At 57.8% G+C, this 17,406-nt stretch overlaps 3 protein-coding genes across 3 annotated transcripts in view; 2 read left to right on the plus strand and 1 right to left on the minus strand.

Annotated features, from left to right (window-relative positions):
• Window positions 1–7,630, minus strand: part of ACTN3 (actinin alpha 3) — a 15,341-nt gene extending 7,711 nt beyond the window's left edge. The window contains exons 1-7 of the mRNA XM_004713560.3: window positions 7,487–7,630; window positions 3,103–3,217; window positions 2,821–2,940; window positions 1,073–1,159; window positions 892–979; window positions 305–383; window positions 135–216 (exon numbers count right to left, since the gene is read on the minus strand). Of these exons, the coding sequence (XP_004713617.1) occupies window positions 135–216; window positions 305–383; window positions 892–979; window positions 1,073–1,159; window positions 2,821–2,940; window positions 3,103–3,217; window positions 7,487–7,630 (715 nt within the window). The remainder of the gene's footprint in view (window positions 1–134; window positions 217–304; window positions 384–891; window positions 980–1,072; window positions 1,160–2,820; window positions 2,941–3,102; window positions 3,218–7,486) is intronic.
• Window positions 7,631–8,519: 889 nt separating this feature from the next.
• ZDHHC24 (zinc finger DHHC-type containing 24) lies at window positions 8,520–12,705 on the plus strand. Its single transcript, XM_004713704.2, has 3 exons — window positions 8,520–8,800; window positions 9,895–10,172; window positions 12,112–12,705. Exons 1-3 carry the CDS (start codon window positions 8,520–8,522, stop codon window positions 12,402–12,404), a joined length of 852 nt encoding a protein of 283 aa, XP_004713761.1. The 3' UTR covers window positions 12,405–12,705.
• On the plus strand, window positions 10,109–15,705 carry LOC101643025 (U3 small nucleolar RNA-associated protein 14 homolog A-like). The gene is made up of 2 exons (XM_004713703.3): window positions 10,109–10,172; window positions 13,116–15,705. Exon 2 carries the CDS (start codon window positions 13,159–13,161, stop codon window positions 15,370–15,372), a length of 2,214 nt encoding a protein of 737 aa, XP_004713760.3. The 5' UTR covers window positions 10,109–10,172; window positions 13,116–13,158; the 3' UTR covers window positions 15,373–15,705.
• Window positions 15,706–17,406: the final 1,701 nt, after the last annotated feature.

Genomic DNA, 17,406 nt, shown 5'->3' on the forward strand with positions numbered 1-17,406 from the left:
GGGGTGCAGGACAAAGGGTTCCTGGAAGATGGACTCTGGGCTAGGGAGCAGAGCATGGCTGGAGAGGGAGGAGGAGGAGGAGAGGGCACTATGGTGGGTACGTGGAGTCCTTGCCCCGGGCCAGGCCCTCTCACCTTCCGCATCCAGCATCTTGGGGATGTCCAGGTATTTCTCTGCCACTTCGAAGGCAGTGTTCAGGTTGCCGATGGGGTCATCCTGGGTGGGTGTGAGCGGGGACAGGTGAAAGGTCGGGGCAGAGCAGAAGTGGGAGGGTCAGGGCTGGCGGTGGCAGGGCTCTGTGTACCTTGCGCAGTTTGGCATAGTCGATGAGGTCAGGGCGGTGGCGGTGGATGAGCGCACAGAGGGCCAAGCCATCCTTCCAGCTAATCCAGGAGAAGGGGGATGGGTTGCAAACTGAAGCTCTGCCCCCTCCGCTAGCCCCCATCAGCATAGCCTACAAAAGCCTACCTACCTTTCCTATCGCATCCTTCACCCTCAACCCTCCCGTGGCTCCTCCTGGCATCTGCAGCCAAGTACTGACTCCTCAGCCTAGCGTTTGAGACTCTTCCTTGCCAGACTGAAGCCACCTCCTCTAATGCCTTGGGCGAAGGCCGGGGCAATGACTTAGAGGTTTTCGGCTGCAGGTGTTTGCTCACAAGATACCCACTGGTGAGAATGCCTTCCCCACACCGTCTCAAATACCTCCTCCTCCAGGAAGTCTCCCCCAGCCCTCCTAGATGCAATTCTATTCAATTTGACAAGCCTGGACTCAGTGCCTCCAATTTGCTGATATTCCCCAGGACTCGGCTGTGACCCCCCCTTGCTTCCCCTGTGTGATGTGTCCCGCACTGGCAGGAGGGGGCTGGGGACCATGGCGTCTGCTGACCAGACCTGGTGTGGAAGTTCTGTACGTTGACATTGCGGTACGGAGCCGTCTTCCGCTGGCACCACAAGAGCAGCCCTTCCTTGGCCGAGGTCTCTGGGTTCGGGGAGGCGGGTAGTGATGTGGGGGCGTTAGACGGGGAGGGATGTAGGCTGGCCGCCCCTCACCAACTCCTTCCTCACCACTCACCCTCCACGGAGATGTCCTGGATGGCGAAGCGAAGGATGATGGTCCAGATCATACCCAGGGTCATCTTCAGGTTCCCGTCCACGATCTCTGCAGGGTGGGGGTGAGGGCAGGTTGCCTGGCATCAGGGCCTCTGCTCACTGACCCGCTTGCTCTGCCCTCTGGCCCTCGTCCCCCTTCCCAGAGCTAGCAGCCAGGGCCCATTTGCTCCTTCCAGGCCCTCCAGTAAAAGGCGCCCTGGTGGCGTAGCGGTTATACGTTGGGCTGCAAACTGCAAGGTCAGCAGTTCAAAACCACCAGCCTCTCCGAGAGAGAAAGATGGGGCTTACTACTCTCATAGTTACAGGCGGAAAATTTTCTTAAATTGACTGTGATAATGATTGCATGATTGAACGGATGAATTATATGGTGTGGATTCTGTGCCAATAGAACAGGGAGAAAAAAAAAGCAAGGGACAAGCACCCATCTAAGTGAGCCGTCAACTAAGTCCACATGGAAGAAGCACACCGGCCTGGGTGATCACGAGATGTTGGTCACTAAATCCACCTATGATGGAGGGGAAAGTATCAGAGCTTAAATTGTGAACACCCAATTTGTAGGGAGCTAGGAGCCCGATATCCGTCTGTAGAGTAGCTAGTAGATAAAGCCTCTGGCAGACCCCCTCCGGCCACAGGGGAGGGACCCAAACAGCTTTACTATCAGACAAGAGACGATTGTCAACTTGACTGATTTCCGTGGATGGAACCACGGGATCATCTGATACCTGGTCAGTTGACCTCTCTCTTGACACAACCTGAATTTGCTCTAGGCGCCATATCGTTTCCACTCGTTCCAAACAGGAATTTCCTCTCTGGCTTTTTAAATGTTGATGGTGGGTTCTTTCCTCTCTTACCCTTTATTTTTATCCTTATCTTCTTCTTACCATTTTGTTTCGTTTTTCTTTTTTATGGTTACTTGCTGGGTTTCCCGGTTTGTGAAGCACAGAAGGAGTGGGTGCACAGAGATGATGACTGACCTGACGGGGGATGTGGACGTGGGGGTGGGGTGGGTGAGGAGATTGGGGGAGCAATCAACGAATGCAGGACAGCGAGGGAGCATTAGAACTGGTTGTGATGCTGCATATACAACTCTTTCAAAAGCGATTTAACTAGGGAAGTGTATGACTATGTGACTATTCTATCAAGAAAACGACTGAGAAAAATAGAGGAGCCCAACTTGACCCATGGTTACCATGGGTGAAGGCGACGGAGTTGTTGCATGGGGGGATGGACTTGATGTCAATGGGGGTGCAACACGGTAGAAAAGGATATCGGTCATGGTTGTGCACCCGATGAGCATAAGCAATGGCGCCGAGTCACACATGGAGAAGGGGTTGAATTGGAAAGTGTTTTGTTGGGTCTGTTTTTTAACCACAATTAAAAACAATAATTACAAAAAGAAGAAGAGGGGGCAGCACTGTGAACAAAAGGATTGCATCCTTAATGTTTACTGAGCCTGACTTGGAGCCTGTTAATTTCCCTCGGAAATTCCCATAGTCATGAGAAAACAACAAAGAGCCCCAGCCTAGGAAGCTCACGGGGGCTGTGTGTCCCTGAGGGTCGCAGAAGCCAGCAATGGCAGTGGGTGTGGTCTTCCTAGAGTCCCTCCAGTGACGTGTGCTCCCACTGTTGGGACGAGGACACTGAGGCACGTAGTATTGGGAATGCCACACACCGCACCCCCACCCCGGGGCCCCCCTCCTGAGTCTTCACCTTCAGCACCGATGGATACCAGCTTAACATCCTTGCTGGCGATGAAGTCCAGGGCCTTGTTGACGTTGGCGATCTTGTGGAAGCGCATCTTGCCCTTGTCTGGCCTGGGCAGCCGCTCTCCTGGGCGTAAGAGGCAGGAGGGGAGGGTCAAAGATCATGGACGGCAGCAGGCTAGGTTCCCCCAGCCCCACCAAGTCCTCTCCAGCCCTTGGCTGCCCCCACTGTCCCCCGCCACGGCTCCTCCTGGGCCCAGGTCCCTGTGCACCTGCCAGGTCTCCTCACCTGAGATGACCTCTAGGAGCAGCATGAGCTTGAGTCCGTTACGGAAATCCTCCTCGATGTTCTCGATCTGGGTGCCCGCCTTGCGTAGGTGCGAGTTGCACCAGGCCGTGAAGGTCTGAGGGCAGAGGGCAACCCTCAGAACCTGAGGTCTGGGGCTGGGGTCTTAACTCCTTGGTCAGGGCCTGTCTCTGGACCCCAGGAACCTGGATTCAGGTCCCAGCTCAGCCACCAACTTGCTGTGCATGCCAGGCCAGGCCCTAACTCTGAAAATCCAACTCACTTCCGTCAAGTCGATTCTGACTCTCCGGAAGGCAGGGTACAACCGCCCCTGTGGGCTTCTGAGACCATCAACTCTTTACGGGAGCAGAACGCCTCCTCTTTCTCCTGCAGAGCGGCGGGTGGCTTCCAACTGCTGACCTTGTGGCTAGCAGTCCACATGTGTAACCACCACTATGGCATCAGGGCTCCTGCGTGGGGAGAAATGGGGCCCAGAGCCAGACAGGTCTCAGTTTGAACTTGGGGTGCCTTTCCTGGATAACACATCAGCCTCGGCTTGCCCCAAGCACCTGGGCAGCTGAGTCTGCCTTTTCAAAGTGGGAAGGATTCTGGTTACCATTTGGCCCTGAGCATTTTGTCTGAAGTGCTGTGTGTCTGGGTCTTTAGCACCTCGTGGGGCGCAAGGAGATTCCAAGGAGAGCATCAGCTGGGAGCTCAGCACTAGTCACACCTGGTTTCTAGAAGCCACAACTTTCCCTCGTCCCTCGGTTTGTCTCAGCATCCATCTGGGGCGAGGGGGGACAGACGACCTAGTGTGTGGGTAGGCGGATGGGGGGACAGGGAGGTGCATGCTTTCCAGTAACCTATCAAAGACTTGGCCATCTGCTTCTGAAACACTCAGCTAGTGACCGTCTGAGAGAGAGAGCTGTGGGGCATTGTCAAAGGCAATGCTGAAGATGAGCCCACTGGTTGTGGGAAGTCACTCAAAATACACCTGCAGCAGAGCTGCCTCCTCGAGGTGGGTTCCGTAGAGGAAGCTGCTCAGGGAGATGATGACACAGCGGTGGTGGCGAGGACGACGAGGGCCGGCAGCGCTTCATGCTGTTGTGTGCCAGCGTGAGAGCTGCAGCAAAGCACAGCAGCACTCCGGTGGGCATGGTGGGCCACCCATCCCAGCTGAGCTGCTCACTCGCCATGACCTGGAGCCAACCCCTTGCCCTGTCTGGGGCTCAGTTTCCCCCATTGGTACAGGGAAGGGGTCAAACTCCATGATGTCTCTGGTCCTTCCTCCTCTGACCTGGCAGGATTCGAGAATTCCCCACCGTAAAGCAGATATTCGTGTGTGTGTGTGTGTGTGTGTGTGTGTGTGCGCGCGCGCGCGCGCGCATGACCAGAAGTCAGCTGGGCTCTTCCCCTCACCATCCTCAGACCAGCTTTCCAAGAGCCCTTGTCTCTAGGGATGGAAGACACCACTTCACATACACACAGAGCTGCCACTGGTAGGGTAAGGGGGTGAACTTCCTGTCACTGGAGGTGTGTCAGTGGGGGCTGGGGTGCAAACACCGGAGAAGGGAGTTAGATTCTCTGCAGTCCTTTCCAACCCAGTCTAGGGTGATTGGGGTCTGGATTGGGCATGAGGAAAGACAGGTCTGGGTGGAGGCTGAATTGGGAGAGGGGGGTGTCGCTCCATCATTTACCACCCATGACACTGAATGAGCTGGAATCCTTGCCTTACAGGGACTCATAGTCCATCGAAGGAATGTGGTGGCCTGAGGAGTGCTAGGAGAGACCTGCTGGTGACTTCAGGGGTGTGGTCCCCCCATCAGGTGGGGCCCCATGGAGAAGGAGGATGTCTGCTCTCAGTTTTAATTGAAGAGCCTGAGCTATTCAGACTGTCAAGGGCAGACAAGGACACCCTACATAGGGTGATTACTGGGGCTCGAAACAGTTGCTCCTACTGACCATGGGATTACGATATGGCTGGAATGGAGCTGGGGGAGTTGGGGTGTCAGCAGGGAGCAGCAGGCCGGAGGGGCAGCAGGGGCCAGGTCATGGTCCATGTGGAGTGCTAAGCCAGGGATTTGAACTTGATCCTGAGGGCAACAGGGGGTCGGCAAAGCTTTGGGCAGAGGAGAGAGTCGGGCAAACTGCACTTCAGAGGTGTGGCCAGTGGGGAGAAGGATGAGCCTTTGGCAGAGGAGAAGGGAGGCCAGCCAAGGGGGCAGACCAGGCAGGGACCAGGGCGAGAAAGGAAGGCGTTAGCTAGAGACGCATTTGCTCTGGCCTCCGCCATGGCTTCATTTCATTCCCTGCTGCGTCCCTGGCACCAAAACAGTGACCATGCTCCAAACGCCGCTGGGCTGCAATCTGAAAGGTGGGCTGTTCAAAACCGGCAGCTGCTTTGAGGGAGAAAGACGGGACTTTTTACTCCTGTGGAGTTACAGTCTTGGAAACCCCCAGGGGCAGTCCTGTCCTCTAGGGTCACTCTGGCACCATTACTTGATGGCAGTGAGTTTGGTTGGGGTTTTAATCTTTTGGGGAGCAGGTTTTCTTAGCCTGTAAGCTCTGCTGAAACCAGGGGTAATCCTGGGAGTTCTTGAAAGACCAGTGGCATGGCTTCCATCACCACCACGCGTTTCTAGTTGGACTTTCTGAAGGTATGTGAAGGAAGGTTGAAAGAAGACTCAAGTGTTGGGCGGCAGGAGGTAGGAGGGCCCCAGGGCCCTGTGAAGCGTTTGGACAGAGGAGTCACTGGTGAGGGAGAAAGCCCGGAGCAGCAGAGATGGGGCAGGGCTGCAGCGGAGCACTTAGAGCAACCTTATAAGACAGGGTAGAACTGCCCTGCCCTGTGAGCTTCCGAGACTGTCACTCTACCAGAGTAGAAAGCCTCGTCCTTCTCCTGAGGAACAGTGGGTGGTTCGGAACTGCTGACCTTGCAGTTAGCATCCCAACTCATAACCACTACCCCACCAGGGCTCCTGCCGCAGCGCAAGGGGATGTTTACCTAAGCAACCCAGCAATCAAACAACAAAGAACAACAGAGAAACGACTGGCGTAGCTGTGGGTTGAGTTGGGTTGGAAGAACCCTTCTGATGTGATGTTAATTGAGTAAAACAAGTGACAGACTGGAATGCGGTGGTGTCTGAGAAGCATGGAGAGGTCCGGACAGTGGGGGCTGGGGACAGGGGGCAGGCTTGTCCAGAACAGGGGACAGCTGGAGTCAGGGAAAAGGATGACCTCACCAGGGACCACAGCTGTGCTTAGAGACAGGTGCAGGAGAGCTGGGTGGGGGGGTGCGGGGGCGGGAGAAGGGAGGGAAGAGGTGTTACTTGGGGGCACCCCAGAAGACTCAGCTGAGCTGCTCTGCTTCCCCCCCCTCCCCTCTACCTCACCCCTCCCCATCTCTTGTCATCTAACCCACTTCCACTGGGGCCAGCTGCCTGCCCTTTCAGCAGACTGACTGGCTGGGGTGACCCTCCTACCCCATCTGACAGACTCCAGGTTTGCTCACTCCAACCCAGCTCTTTTCTCTTTTAGGAGACCAGGGGTCCTGACCTGCGCCACTTGGGGGAGAGTCTGGGAGTGAAAATAGCCTACGGAGGGGAGGGCAAGGGGTCCCATAACCCTACAAGGCTGGGCTGGAAGGGCCCCAAGTACCCTAGTCTCTTCCCCCCAAGACGCTGCCTCAGCACTTGGGGACTCAGATGGACTCAGAGTCCATCTGGCCAGGGAATCAGGTTACTGCGTAAGGGGACCCAGGGCTCCCCTCCTCCCTGACTTGTGCCCTTTTCAGCAGACTCAGGTCAGGGCCAGGGGCGGGGAGGGGGATGGGGCCCGAGAAGCAGTGGCAAAGAGCCTCGGGTTGAGGGGCCCTTTATCCTAGCAGTATGTATAGGACTTAGGGCCAATCTCTGTCTCCTTTGGGGACCCTCAGTTTCTTCATTTGAACATTGGGGTAAGGTGACTGTGGACCCAATGCTGAGAGAGCTCTCCCAACACCCCCACATTCAGTAGTAGTCCTCTGGCCACAAGTCTTTAGAGTGGGGTCTGGGACTATTTAACTGGTGCAGAGCTGTGGGGAGAAACACAGTTTTCCTGGAACCCCCCAATTCGGATCTCCTGGGCTTTGCCCAACCCCTGTTCCCTAGCAGAGTGAGGGCAGTGGGCTCAGCGAATGAACCCTGGGGTGAGGACCAGAGAAACGATAAAACCTTCTAGGAGGGCCCTCCCTTCCTGCCCTGGGGGACCGCTGAAAGGCTTGGTGGGCAGGGCCCACGCTGCGGAATGGCACGCGGGGCTCAAGACAGACTGCCCCCGACCTGCTGCTGACAAACCGACTAGCTGCTCGGGCCTCAGTTTTGCCGTCAGGAAATGGGCGAGCACTCACTTTGCGCTGCTGCTTCTCCCAGGCCGGGTCCAGCAGCAGGTCCCGGTCCCAGTCCTCCTCCTGCTCCATGTACTCGCCGCCCCCACCGCCAGCGAAGGGGCCCTGCCCGGCCCCCAGGCCCTCGGGCTGCATAACCATCATCATCGTGCTGGGGCTCCGGGTCGGCTCCGCGCGCTCCCCAATGCGGGGGGCGCGTTAAGTAGGGCCCGGCCCAGCCCCGGATCGGGTTCGCGCTAAATATGGGGGAGGTGGGTGGGGCCGACTGGGGGCGAGGGCGCTCGGGTCGCCGCCAGGCCAGAGGCTACGCTGGGGTTGCGGAATTGGGGGTGCTGGGTGGGTCTTGGTGGATTTGTGGTTCGTGCCACGGGGCCACCGCTGGCGCGCTGTGTGGCCTTGGGAAAGCCACGGGCCACCTCTGAGATGTAGCTTCCCCATCTGTCCCGGGGAGGTGACAGCAATCCTAGGGGCTGCAGATCCTCGGGGTGTCCCGGGGGGCTCCTCCGGACCTGGCTCCAGCGCCGCGAGGGTGCGAAACAGGGAGCCCTTCCCCACTCCAAAGTCAGAAACCCAGACGCACGGAGCTGTTTTGAGTGTTTTCTGGGGAGACGAGAGGAGACACCCGAGCGTGTGCAGGGGCTCCGATCCAGCTGGACGCGGGCGAGGCAGGACTATTAATATCGGGCGGCTGCGGGGCGAGAGGGAATGTGCTGAGCCGGGAAACCCCGACGCCACCGCGGCTGCAGCAATTCAATCCCGCGGGCGCGCGGGCCAGCCCGGCGGTGGGCGGGGCTTCCTCGGGGTGGGTGGGGCGTCCGCCGGCAGGCCGGCCTCGAAGTCACGCCCTCCCCGGCTCCAACGCCTGCTTGCGTCAAAGCGTTCCCGGGCTCTTACGGCCGTCCAATCACGTCTCTGCATCTGCGGGCGGCTCTCCGAGACACGCCTATTGGGTTTAGCAGACGTCCGTCAGCCACTATCCCCGCCTCATTCCGGAAGCTGCGAGCTACGGGGAAGCGTCGGCGGGTGGACCCAGGTCATGGTGCTGCCGTGGGCGGCGGGGGGCGCGGAGGGGCCCCCTGCGCGGCTGCCTCTGGCGCTTACGGCGTTGTGGGCCGCGGCCGTGGGCCTGGAGCTGGCCTACGTACTGGTGCTGGGCCCGGGGCCGCCGCCCCTGGGGCCGCTGGCTCGGGCCTTGCAGCTCGCGTTGGCCGCCTTCCAGCTGCTCAACCTGCTGGGCAACGTGGGGCTCTTCCTGCACTCCGATCCCAGCATCCGGGGCGTGATGCTGGCCGGCCGCGGGCTGGGCCGGGGCTGGGCGTGAGTGGGGCGCGGGGGCCGCGGGGAGCAGCGGGGGCGCCTCGAACTGGGGGAAGGCCCCAGGCCTGCGGTGTGAGGACCGGGCTGCCTTAGGAACCCGGATGGTAGGGTTGGATGCTAGGACCTGGGATTCTGGGTAGAGCCGGGAGTCGCCGCATTCATTCACCCGCAGGCCTTTATGGGACACCCACTGTGTCCTGGGCACTCCCCTAGGCACCGGGGCTGTAATAAAACAATTGATCCGGAGCAGATGGCATTGGGGCAAAGGGGAGTCATATGCTATAGGCATAATAAAAAGGCAAATTGTATCGAATGTTAGATGATAAATGTCTGCGAACAAAAAGTCGAGGTTTCCATAAAGGAGGCGCGGGTTGCAGTTTTAAATAGGGTCCCGAGGAAGAGTGGGACTGGAGAGAGGAGAGACCGGAGGCCTGTTCTGGGAAGATCCAGGAGCCTGGAGTTGAGTTGGTGGAGGGGCTGGGGTAAGGGTGAGGGTCTGTGAGAGACCCCAGAGTGGGGCCCAACGTGTAGGAATATGGGACACAGAAAGCTTTGGATTTTTTACTGGGACTGGGATGTCAAGTCCCTGGCGGGATTTCAGCAGAGGAAGGTTCTTAACGGGTCTCTCTGGTTCCTGGGGTGAAACTGGATGAAGTCTTACTGTCATCCTGTCGACTCTGCCCCCTGGGATCTCCAAGGCTGTAAATCTGTATGGGAATAGGAAACCTTATCGTTGTCCCTTGGAGTGGCTGGTGGTTTTGAACTGCTGATGTTGAAGTTAGCAGGCCAACTGGTAATCCACTGCGCCACTAGGGTTGTTAGGAGGGACTGATTTGTGGTGTCTTAGAGAGAGTGACTTGAAGGCCAGCCATTTGCCCCAGGGTGTTAGAGGGCAGAGGGAGATTTTAGGACCTGGGATCTTAGGACTGGAAGAGCCTGGGGAATCTTTTTGTTCCACTTGCTCTTGCTGTGCAGAACCAGGGACTCTTGGTTGCCCCTGCTTTTCCGGGAGGGTTTCAGGGGCTACCCCTGGGCATGACTTGGGACACTCTGTGCTGTTGGGGGCACTGACCCTGTGGTTCTGTTTCCTGCAGTTACTGCTACCAGTGCCAAAGCCAGGTGCCACCTCGCAGTGGGCACTGCTCTGCCTGCCGCGTCTGCATCCTTCGCCGAGACCACCACTGCCGCCTGCTGGGCTGCTGCGTTGGCTTCCACAACTACCGGCCCTTCCTGTGCCTGCTGCTTCACACTGCAGGGGTCTTGCTCCACGTCTCTGTGCTGCTGGGCCCTGCACTCTTGGCCCTGCTCCGAGCCCACAGCCCCCTCCAAGCCACTGTACTCCTCCTCCTCCCCTGGCTTATGCTGTTCACAGGTGAGCAGGGAGGCCTGACATTGGACTGGGGAGGAAAGGCTTTCCCACTGGCTCTTGGGCAGTGCCCTGGCGCCTCTGTCCCAGAGCCCTTAAGAGGGGAGGAGGGCAGACTGATGCTCAAGTGGTGCCTCCTCACCCCAGGTTGACTTCTGAGTGGGAGAACCCAGGAAGGATTCCAGGGAGTGCCAGCTGAGTGGGATGCTCCATAAGGGAGGGTGAGAGGAGTATTCTAAGTAACGGGAGGAGCGTAACCAAGGCTGGAGTTGGGGGCAGGAAGCACGGAGGGAATTTGATGGGACTTGTGGGAATTAGAGCCAGGAAGGCAGCTTAGGGATGGTGAAGGAGCTGGAGTCCGAGGAGATGGCCCTTATTGAGTGGGCTCCAGCTCCCAGGCCCCCTGCCCCCTCTCCCACCCACTGAGCGGCTGGTGGGTGTGAATTGCTGACCTTGGGGTTTGCAGCCCCACACGAACCCCGCCAGGGCTCTTTCCATCTCGATGATTTGCCCATTCCAGACATTTCCTATGCACGCATACCTCGTGTTATTGCGCGGTGCAGATAATGGCGGTTTGTCCTTTTTTAAAAAAAAAGAAAAACAAACTGAAGGTTTGTGGCAGCTGTGTGTCAAGCAATTTTCCCCCAACTGCGTGTGCCCACTTCCTGTCTCTGTGCCGCATCCTGGTCACTCCCTCAATGTTTTGCACCTTGTGATCAAACTGTCACACTCAATCAAGGACAGGCATGTGCACATGGCTCTTCTGAGCACTCGCTTCACGGCACTGTTGGCTTGGTGGCAGTGGTCTGCCCCGCCCCCAAGGAGTCCTGGTGGCATAGTGGGCTACGCCTTGAACAGCCAACCAGGAGGTGGGTCAGCATTGGGAACCCACCAGGTGGCCACTCCTCAGGAGAACAGGCTTGTCCACGTGTGTCAAGATTGACAGTCTCGGGAACCCACAGGGACAGCTCTGCTCTGCCCTAGAGGATCCTTGTGCGTCAAAACCTGCCATAGCTCCTGTCATGGGGCATCAGGTTTTCTCTTAAGGCTTTTATTGTGATTTGGACAAATGTCTACTGTGCGAATCTGTTTTCCCCACAGCAGTGCAGACCCATTTGGTCTCATGTCATTGATTGCTGTCCCCCAGCGAGCCATTATACATCCCACTCCCGTTTCTACTCTTCCTCCTCTCCTCATCCTCCCTGCGCCCCAACTCTCTCCCCAGGCGAGTACTGGCCTTTGAGTTTCCAGGGGTTGATAGCGTGCTTTATGGGTACGAGTTTGTAAGCCACGCGTTCAGTAGGTAATTCGTGCCAACCGTGAGAACGGTCTCAGAAACTCTCGGCTGTTGGTTCTACTGTGCCCTGCACGGTTGCTATGAGTCGGCATCGACTCGAGGGCAGTGGGACGTTTTGTTTGTTTTTGAGTGGGCAAGGTCAGCAGTTCAAAGCCCCCTGCCACTCTGCATGAGAAGGAGGAGGCTCTCTCCGTCCGTCAAAGACTTACAGCCTCAGAAACCCCACAGGGGCAGTTCTCCTCGGTCCTGTGGGCTCACGATGAGTCAGAATTGACTTGGCGGCAGCAAGTGTGGTTTGGTGAGCTGAGGCCAGACAGGACCCGGGGCACTGCACTTTCCACTGTCTCAAAGCAGTGCGGGTGGGTGTCTTGTCTGTGAGCCCCCTGAGGGCTGAGATGCCATCTGCCTTGCCCACCGTCATAACCATAGTATCGAGTGCCAGTGTGAGATGTCTGAGAATGGGAAGGGGGTCACTCCGGCAGCCGCTGTGTCTGCTTGGGCTTGGGGTGCTCCATCCCCCCGCACAGCATACTGGCTGGCCCTGGAGGAGGTGGAAGGCGGGGGCAGGCGGGCAGGCGGGTGGGCGGGGCTAGCCTCTGGGGGCCGGGCTGGCTGCTGCCCATCACCTTCTCTGCTCTCTCCTCGCAGGTAGGGTGTCTCTGGTGCAGTTCGCCCTGGCCTTCGTGATGGACACGTGCATGGCGGGGGTGCTCTTGTGCGGGGCGGGGCTCCTCTTCCACGGGATGCTGCTGCTTCGAGGCCAGACCACATGGGAGTGGGCCCGGGGCCAGCACCACTATGACCTGGGCCTCTGCCACAACCTGCAGGCGGCCCTGGGGCCCCGCTGGGCTCTTGTCTGGCTCTGGCCCTTCCTGGCCTCCCCCTTGCCTGGGGATGGGATCTCCTTCCAGACCTCCGCGGATGCAAGGACTCACAGATGAGCTAGAACTGTGCTGGGGCGGGCCAGCTCCTAATACAAGCAGGGGCTGCCCCAGAATAAACCAGGCTGCTGCCCCCTGTCCCCCCTGCCAGCTGGAGCTAGAGAGCTGGGCTCCACTGGGCATCCCCAGCTCCATCCTTCACTGCGGCCGTGTCCCTGTTCTGCTTGGACTCCTAGTGTCTAGGCCTGGGGCTCTGCCTCAGTTGCTTTCCCCATGTGCTTGGGAGGATCTGGGAGGGGCCGCCTGGCTAGCCTCACTACCCCTCACCAGACCAATAAAGCACCCACACTTGTTCGCCCAATGCCTGGGCTGGATTTCTGGCCCTTTGTTCCTTGCCAGGAGCTGCTGGCTTCCTGGCCCTCTGATCCTCAGGCTTGGAAACCAGAGAATGCCCTAGGGCTCGGGGGGCCGGTGTCCTCTGCCCTCTGGCCTTGTCTGGGTGGGTGGGAGCCCCTGAAGGCAGGTCTGGGGAGCCTCCTGGTGAGCCAGGGTATGGCTTCTCCAGGTGGGAGCACCTTATAGCCAGAACGATGTCGGCAACAGGGGGGCCACCGACTCTGGAGCTGCCCTGGGCAGCAGCCACCCTCCTCCTTTGGTGGGTGGGAAAATGGACCGCCCTGAGAGCGGATGGGATGGAATCATGGGGTAGTTGATGGAGGAGCAGGGTTTGAACCGGGTCTTTGTGCTTTCTCCTCCACCCGTGCACAGCAGGAGGCAGTGGGTAGGACCGCTGTGTGAGCAGGAGGCTGCAACCATGAGTGCGGAGGACCTTCTGGCTTGGCGCCCGCAGGAAGAACTCAAGGACTTGCCCAAAGACGGCCCCCCAAGCCCAAGTGATGACGAAGCCGGCAGCGATGGAGAGAGGAAGCACTGGAAGCTGCTGGAGGCCATCAGCTCCCTGGGCGGGAAGGGGAGGTGGAAACTGGCCGAGAGATCAGAGGCCGGCATGCACGCGTCGGAGTTCAGCGTTGGCTCGGCAGGGAAGCTGGCCCTTGCTGATCTGCTGCAGGCCGCTGAGCCAGCCTCCTCTCTGGCCACAGTGAAAAGGCAGCTGAAGAGGGTCCAGGTGAAGACGCTGGCGTTGCCCGCTAGCAAAGAGGAGGTTGCACGGGTCCAGAGAGAGGCGGCCTTCCATCAGAGCTCCCAGGCTCTCTCCAAATGGGAGCCCATCGTCCTAAAGGCCCGGCAGGCAGAGCAGCTGGTGTTTCCCCTGCAGAAGGAGCCGGCCGCCTCCGCCCCCCTCGAACACATGCTCCGGGGCTGGACGGCGAAGACGCCCCTGGAGCGAGAGGTTTTCCACACCCTCCACCAGCATAGGCAGCCAGTGAGGGACCCTCTGCTGACGCCCGTGGAAAGGGCTGCTCGCCAAGCCATGAGCCTGGAGGAGGCGAGGACAAGACGGGCGGCGCTTCAGCGGGCCCGGGCCCTGCAGTCCTACTATGAGGCCAAGGCTCGGCAAGCAAAGAAAATCAAAAGCAAAAAGCATCGCAGAGTTGTGAAGAAAGGAAAGGCCCAGAAGGCGCTCGGAGAGCGTGGGCCTCTGCCAGAGGGCAGTGCCCCCTCGGCGCTGGAAGAGCTGGACAGAAGGGAGACGGCCCGCGTGATGGAACGGATGGGCCTGAAGCACCAGAGCCGAGGGAAACGGGCCAGGGCGCTGGCGATCCGGACCAGGTATGAGCCCAAGGCACGCCAGGCCAGGCAGGACCAGCTGGCCAGGAACAAAGAGCTGATGCAGAAACACCAGGCTCCCGACAGCGAGGAAGAGGAGGAGGGTGGACTCCTGGCCCCTGACGTGGACCAAGCTCAGACGGACCCCACGGGGTCCAACCCCTGGATGCTCAGGCGCCCCACCAGTGAGTCCCGAGAGGCCAGGATCCCGAAGGGCCCTGACCTGCTTCCTGAGCCTGCGGCCCTTGAGGATTCAGCAAGTGAACAAGAGAGCCCCGGAGCAGACAAAGACACGTGGGGCAAAGAATCTGAGGAAAGACAGCCCCTTCAGGAAAGATGGGAGCCCAGCCAGGACGCTGAGCCTGTGGGCCCCCAGGCAAGACGGGACACCAGCCACCAGGAGGTGGTGTCTGAGGTGAGGGCGCTGTCTCAGAAACTCAGCAAGCGAGGCAGGCCGTCCAGGAAGAAGCCTGAGGCAAGTTCCCTGGGGGCTGTTCTCCCCACCCAGAGCTCAGAGAGCATGCAGACCAAGGTAGAGCTGGGCAGAGAAAACTACCCTCCCGACATGGAGCTTCCCCGGCCTGTGTCAGGGGGGCCGAGGGCAGAGAGGATCCCGGAAGATCAGCAGCCTGGCGTCCCCAGGAAGCAAAGGAAAGAGCCGATCATTGATATACAGAACCTTCTAACCGCGAGCCCTCCTCCAGGGACACCTTGGGCACCAGAGGAGTTAGAAGGTGACGGGGAGAGAGGCCAAAGGCAGGTGATAATGGAAGCTTTTGCTGGGGATGATGTCATCCAGGACTTCTTGAAAGAGAAGAGGGCAGTGGTGGAGGAGAGTCAGCCAAAGGCAGTGGACCTGACGCTGCCCGGCTGGGGCGAGTGGGGTGGGGTGGGCCTACAGCCCAGAGCCAAAAAGCGGTGCCGGTTTCTCGTGCCCTCCCCTGCGGGGCCTCCGCGCAAGGACGGGAACCGGCCAAATGTGATCATCAGTGAGACGCGCAACTCCAGCATGGCAGCCCACCAGGTGCACGTGCTCCCGCCCCCATTCTCCCACCCCCAGCAGTTCGAAAGGACCATCCAGGTCCCCGTGGGAGCCACGTGGAACACCCCGAGGGCCTTCCAAAAGCTGACCACTCCCAAGGTGGTCACTAAGCCAGGCCACATCATTAAGCCCATCAGAGCCGAGGACGCAGGCTGCCGCTCTTCCTCAAGGTCAGACCTCTCTGTGGTGCAGAGGGCCCCAAACTGGCTCTCCACCCAGCACCGCAGAAACACCGATCGAGCTGCCCTGAGGCCCTGATGACTGCACCCCCTGGGACTGCACCCCCTGGGACTGCACCCCCTGGGGTTGGTGTGACTCTTCCGCGGACTCCGTTCTCGGAGCCGGTCACACTGCATTCGAAATTAAACTACAAGGACATTGGCATCTCTGAGTGGGGGCTTCTCTCGGAGGCCTCTCCAGGAGCTATATTGGTTAGACACCTGCTCGCACGCCCCCTCCCCCCCCATCCCATAATCCCATGTCATTATGTTTGTAGCCCAGAGAGAGACTTCCAGGGGCAAGTAAGAAGGCATGGGGTTTATCTTTTTTTTTTTTTTCAATCGTTTTATTAGGGGCTCATACAACTCATCACAATCTATAGATACATCAGTTGTGTAAAGCACATTTGTACATTCATTGCCCTCATCATTCTCAAAACATTTCCTCTCCACTTAAGCCCCGGCATTAGGTTCTCATTTTTCCCCTCCCCGCTACCCCCTCCCTCATGAGCCCTTGATAATTTGTAAATTATTATTTTGTCATATCTTGCCCTGTCCAACGTCTCCCTTCACCCACTTTTCTGTTGTCCGTCCCCCAGGAGGAGATCACATATAGTTCCTTATAATCGGTTCCCCTTTCCAATCGGTTTATCTTCTTGCTTCCTCTTAAATTCTCACTAAAATGATAGCCAAGAAGTGAAAATTGAACCAGTCACAAGGATAAAAACAATTAAAATAGATCAAAGAGCCATGCTGTTTTAAAAGATGCAAAGTAGAGGGAAGGCTGGCTTATTCTCATGACAGATAATGAGGGTGAAATTGCTGCCCCCCCCTCCCCAAGGTCTGCAGAGGCTTAGAATCTACTGGAACCAGGGGAGGGGGGAGGGACACAGCTGGTACATAAAGTAGGACAGTCTACCTGAGGAGCAGCTGGGTATGTCCCTCCCCAGAGGCCCGCCACACACCTTGTTGCCAAGTAGCACCTCCCGGGGGTGGGGGGGTGATGAGGTGAGTCACTCAAGGGAGGAGCCCAAGTGGCAGGGGCATTGGGCCCGGGGGAGGGTGGGGGTGAGAAGCAAATGGAGGGTTCAGTGATGGGATCTCTTGTATGTCATCCAGGGAGATCCCCCGAGATCGCCCCTTGGACACACCCTGCCTGTGCCCACGGAGATGCCAGCTGTTTGCTTGCCTGTTTTTTCCCCCAAGGGGCATGATCCATTGCTAATTTTTGAACTTTAGTTTAAACTGCATTAGGAACCTCGTATGCCTGGCGCTTTGGACCACGTGGCCAGCCCTCAGCCGATTCTTGCCCTCTGCTAATAGAAGCGTGCTCTCTTGCTTTGTGCCAGACAGTGATGACGCCAGTAAGATGGGTGGATGAAGAGCATCTCCCTCCACCACCACCCCCACCCCCCGTTTAAGTAAAGGAATGTTAGGGACCGCTTTTCTTTGAAGTCCTTGATGAGCCAACCCTCCCCACCCCCCCCACAAACCGTCTTGTTCCTTGCATAACTTTACAGTTTTATTACTACATAGGGTGGTGTTCGTTTCTGCAGGCCCGTGAGCTTCATGTAAACGGAATCACAGTTCATCCTTCTGCGACTTGTCTCCACTCACGTTTCTGAGACTTTCCCAAGTCAGCCGTGGGGTCACCTTTTCCCAACTGAAAAGACAGCAGTCCGTTTTCCCATTTTGTCCCACTGGTCATTTTATCTACCCACGATCATCCACCACTGTCGTGGATGCTTGGTCCTGGCCGGTCTACAGGGATTTGGGGGTCAGCTTGTCAAGCCCCAGGCCGATCCTCCCTTGAGACTGAATGGAACCAGACTGAAGTGATGTATCTGTTGAAGGGACTCAACAGCTCTGAAGTTGAGTTTTCCAGTTCATGAACATAGCGTATTTTCCACTTGATGTTTCAATAAAGTTATTTTTTTTCCCATAAAAATCGTGGCTTTGTTGATTTATTCTTTAGTTCATTCTTTAGGCTCTTGAACATGGTTTTTGGAAATAAAATTTGTTAAAACCTAACATCTCTATATTTTTACCACCTATGAAAAGATAAGTTTTGTTC

Source organism: Echinops telfairi, unplaced genomic scaffold, assembly GCF_000313985.2.
Source record: "Echinops telfairi isolate 266 unplaced genomic scaffold, ASM31398v2 ScPeMD7_7417;HRSCAF=8455, whole genome shotgun sequence".
Classification (NCBI taxonomy): Eukaryota; Metazoa; Chordata; class Mammalia; order Afrosoricida; family Tenrecidae; genus Echinops; species Echinops telfairi.

Excerpts from the sequence above, each read along its gene's own strand:
- ZDHHC24 (XM_004713704.2), top strand. The coding sequence starts at position 8,520 with ATGGTGCTGCCGTGGGCGGCGGGGGGCGCGGAGGGGCCCCCTGCGCGG. Across the intron at positions 8,801-9,894 it reads GGGCTGGGCCGGGGCTGGGC|TTACTGCTACCAGTGCCAAA; the intron begins GTGAGTGGGGCG and ends TGTTTCCTGCAG. Across the intron at positions 10,173-12,111 it reads CTGGCTTATGCTGTTCACAG|GTAGGGTGTCTCTGGTGCAG; the intron begins GTGAGCAGGGAG and ends CTCTCCTCGCAG.
- LOC101643025 (XM_004713703.3), top strand. The coding sequence starts at position 13,159 with ATGAGTGCGGAGGACCTTCTGGCTTGGCGCCCGCAGGAAGAACTCAAG.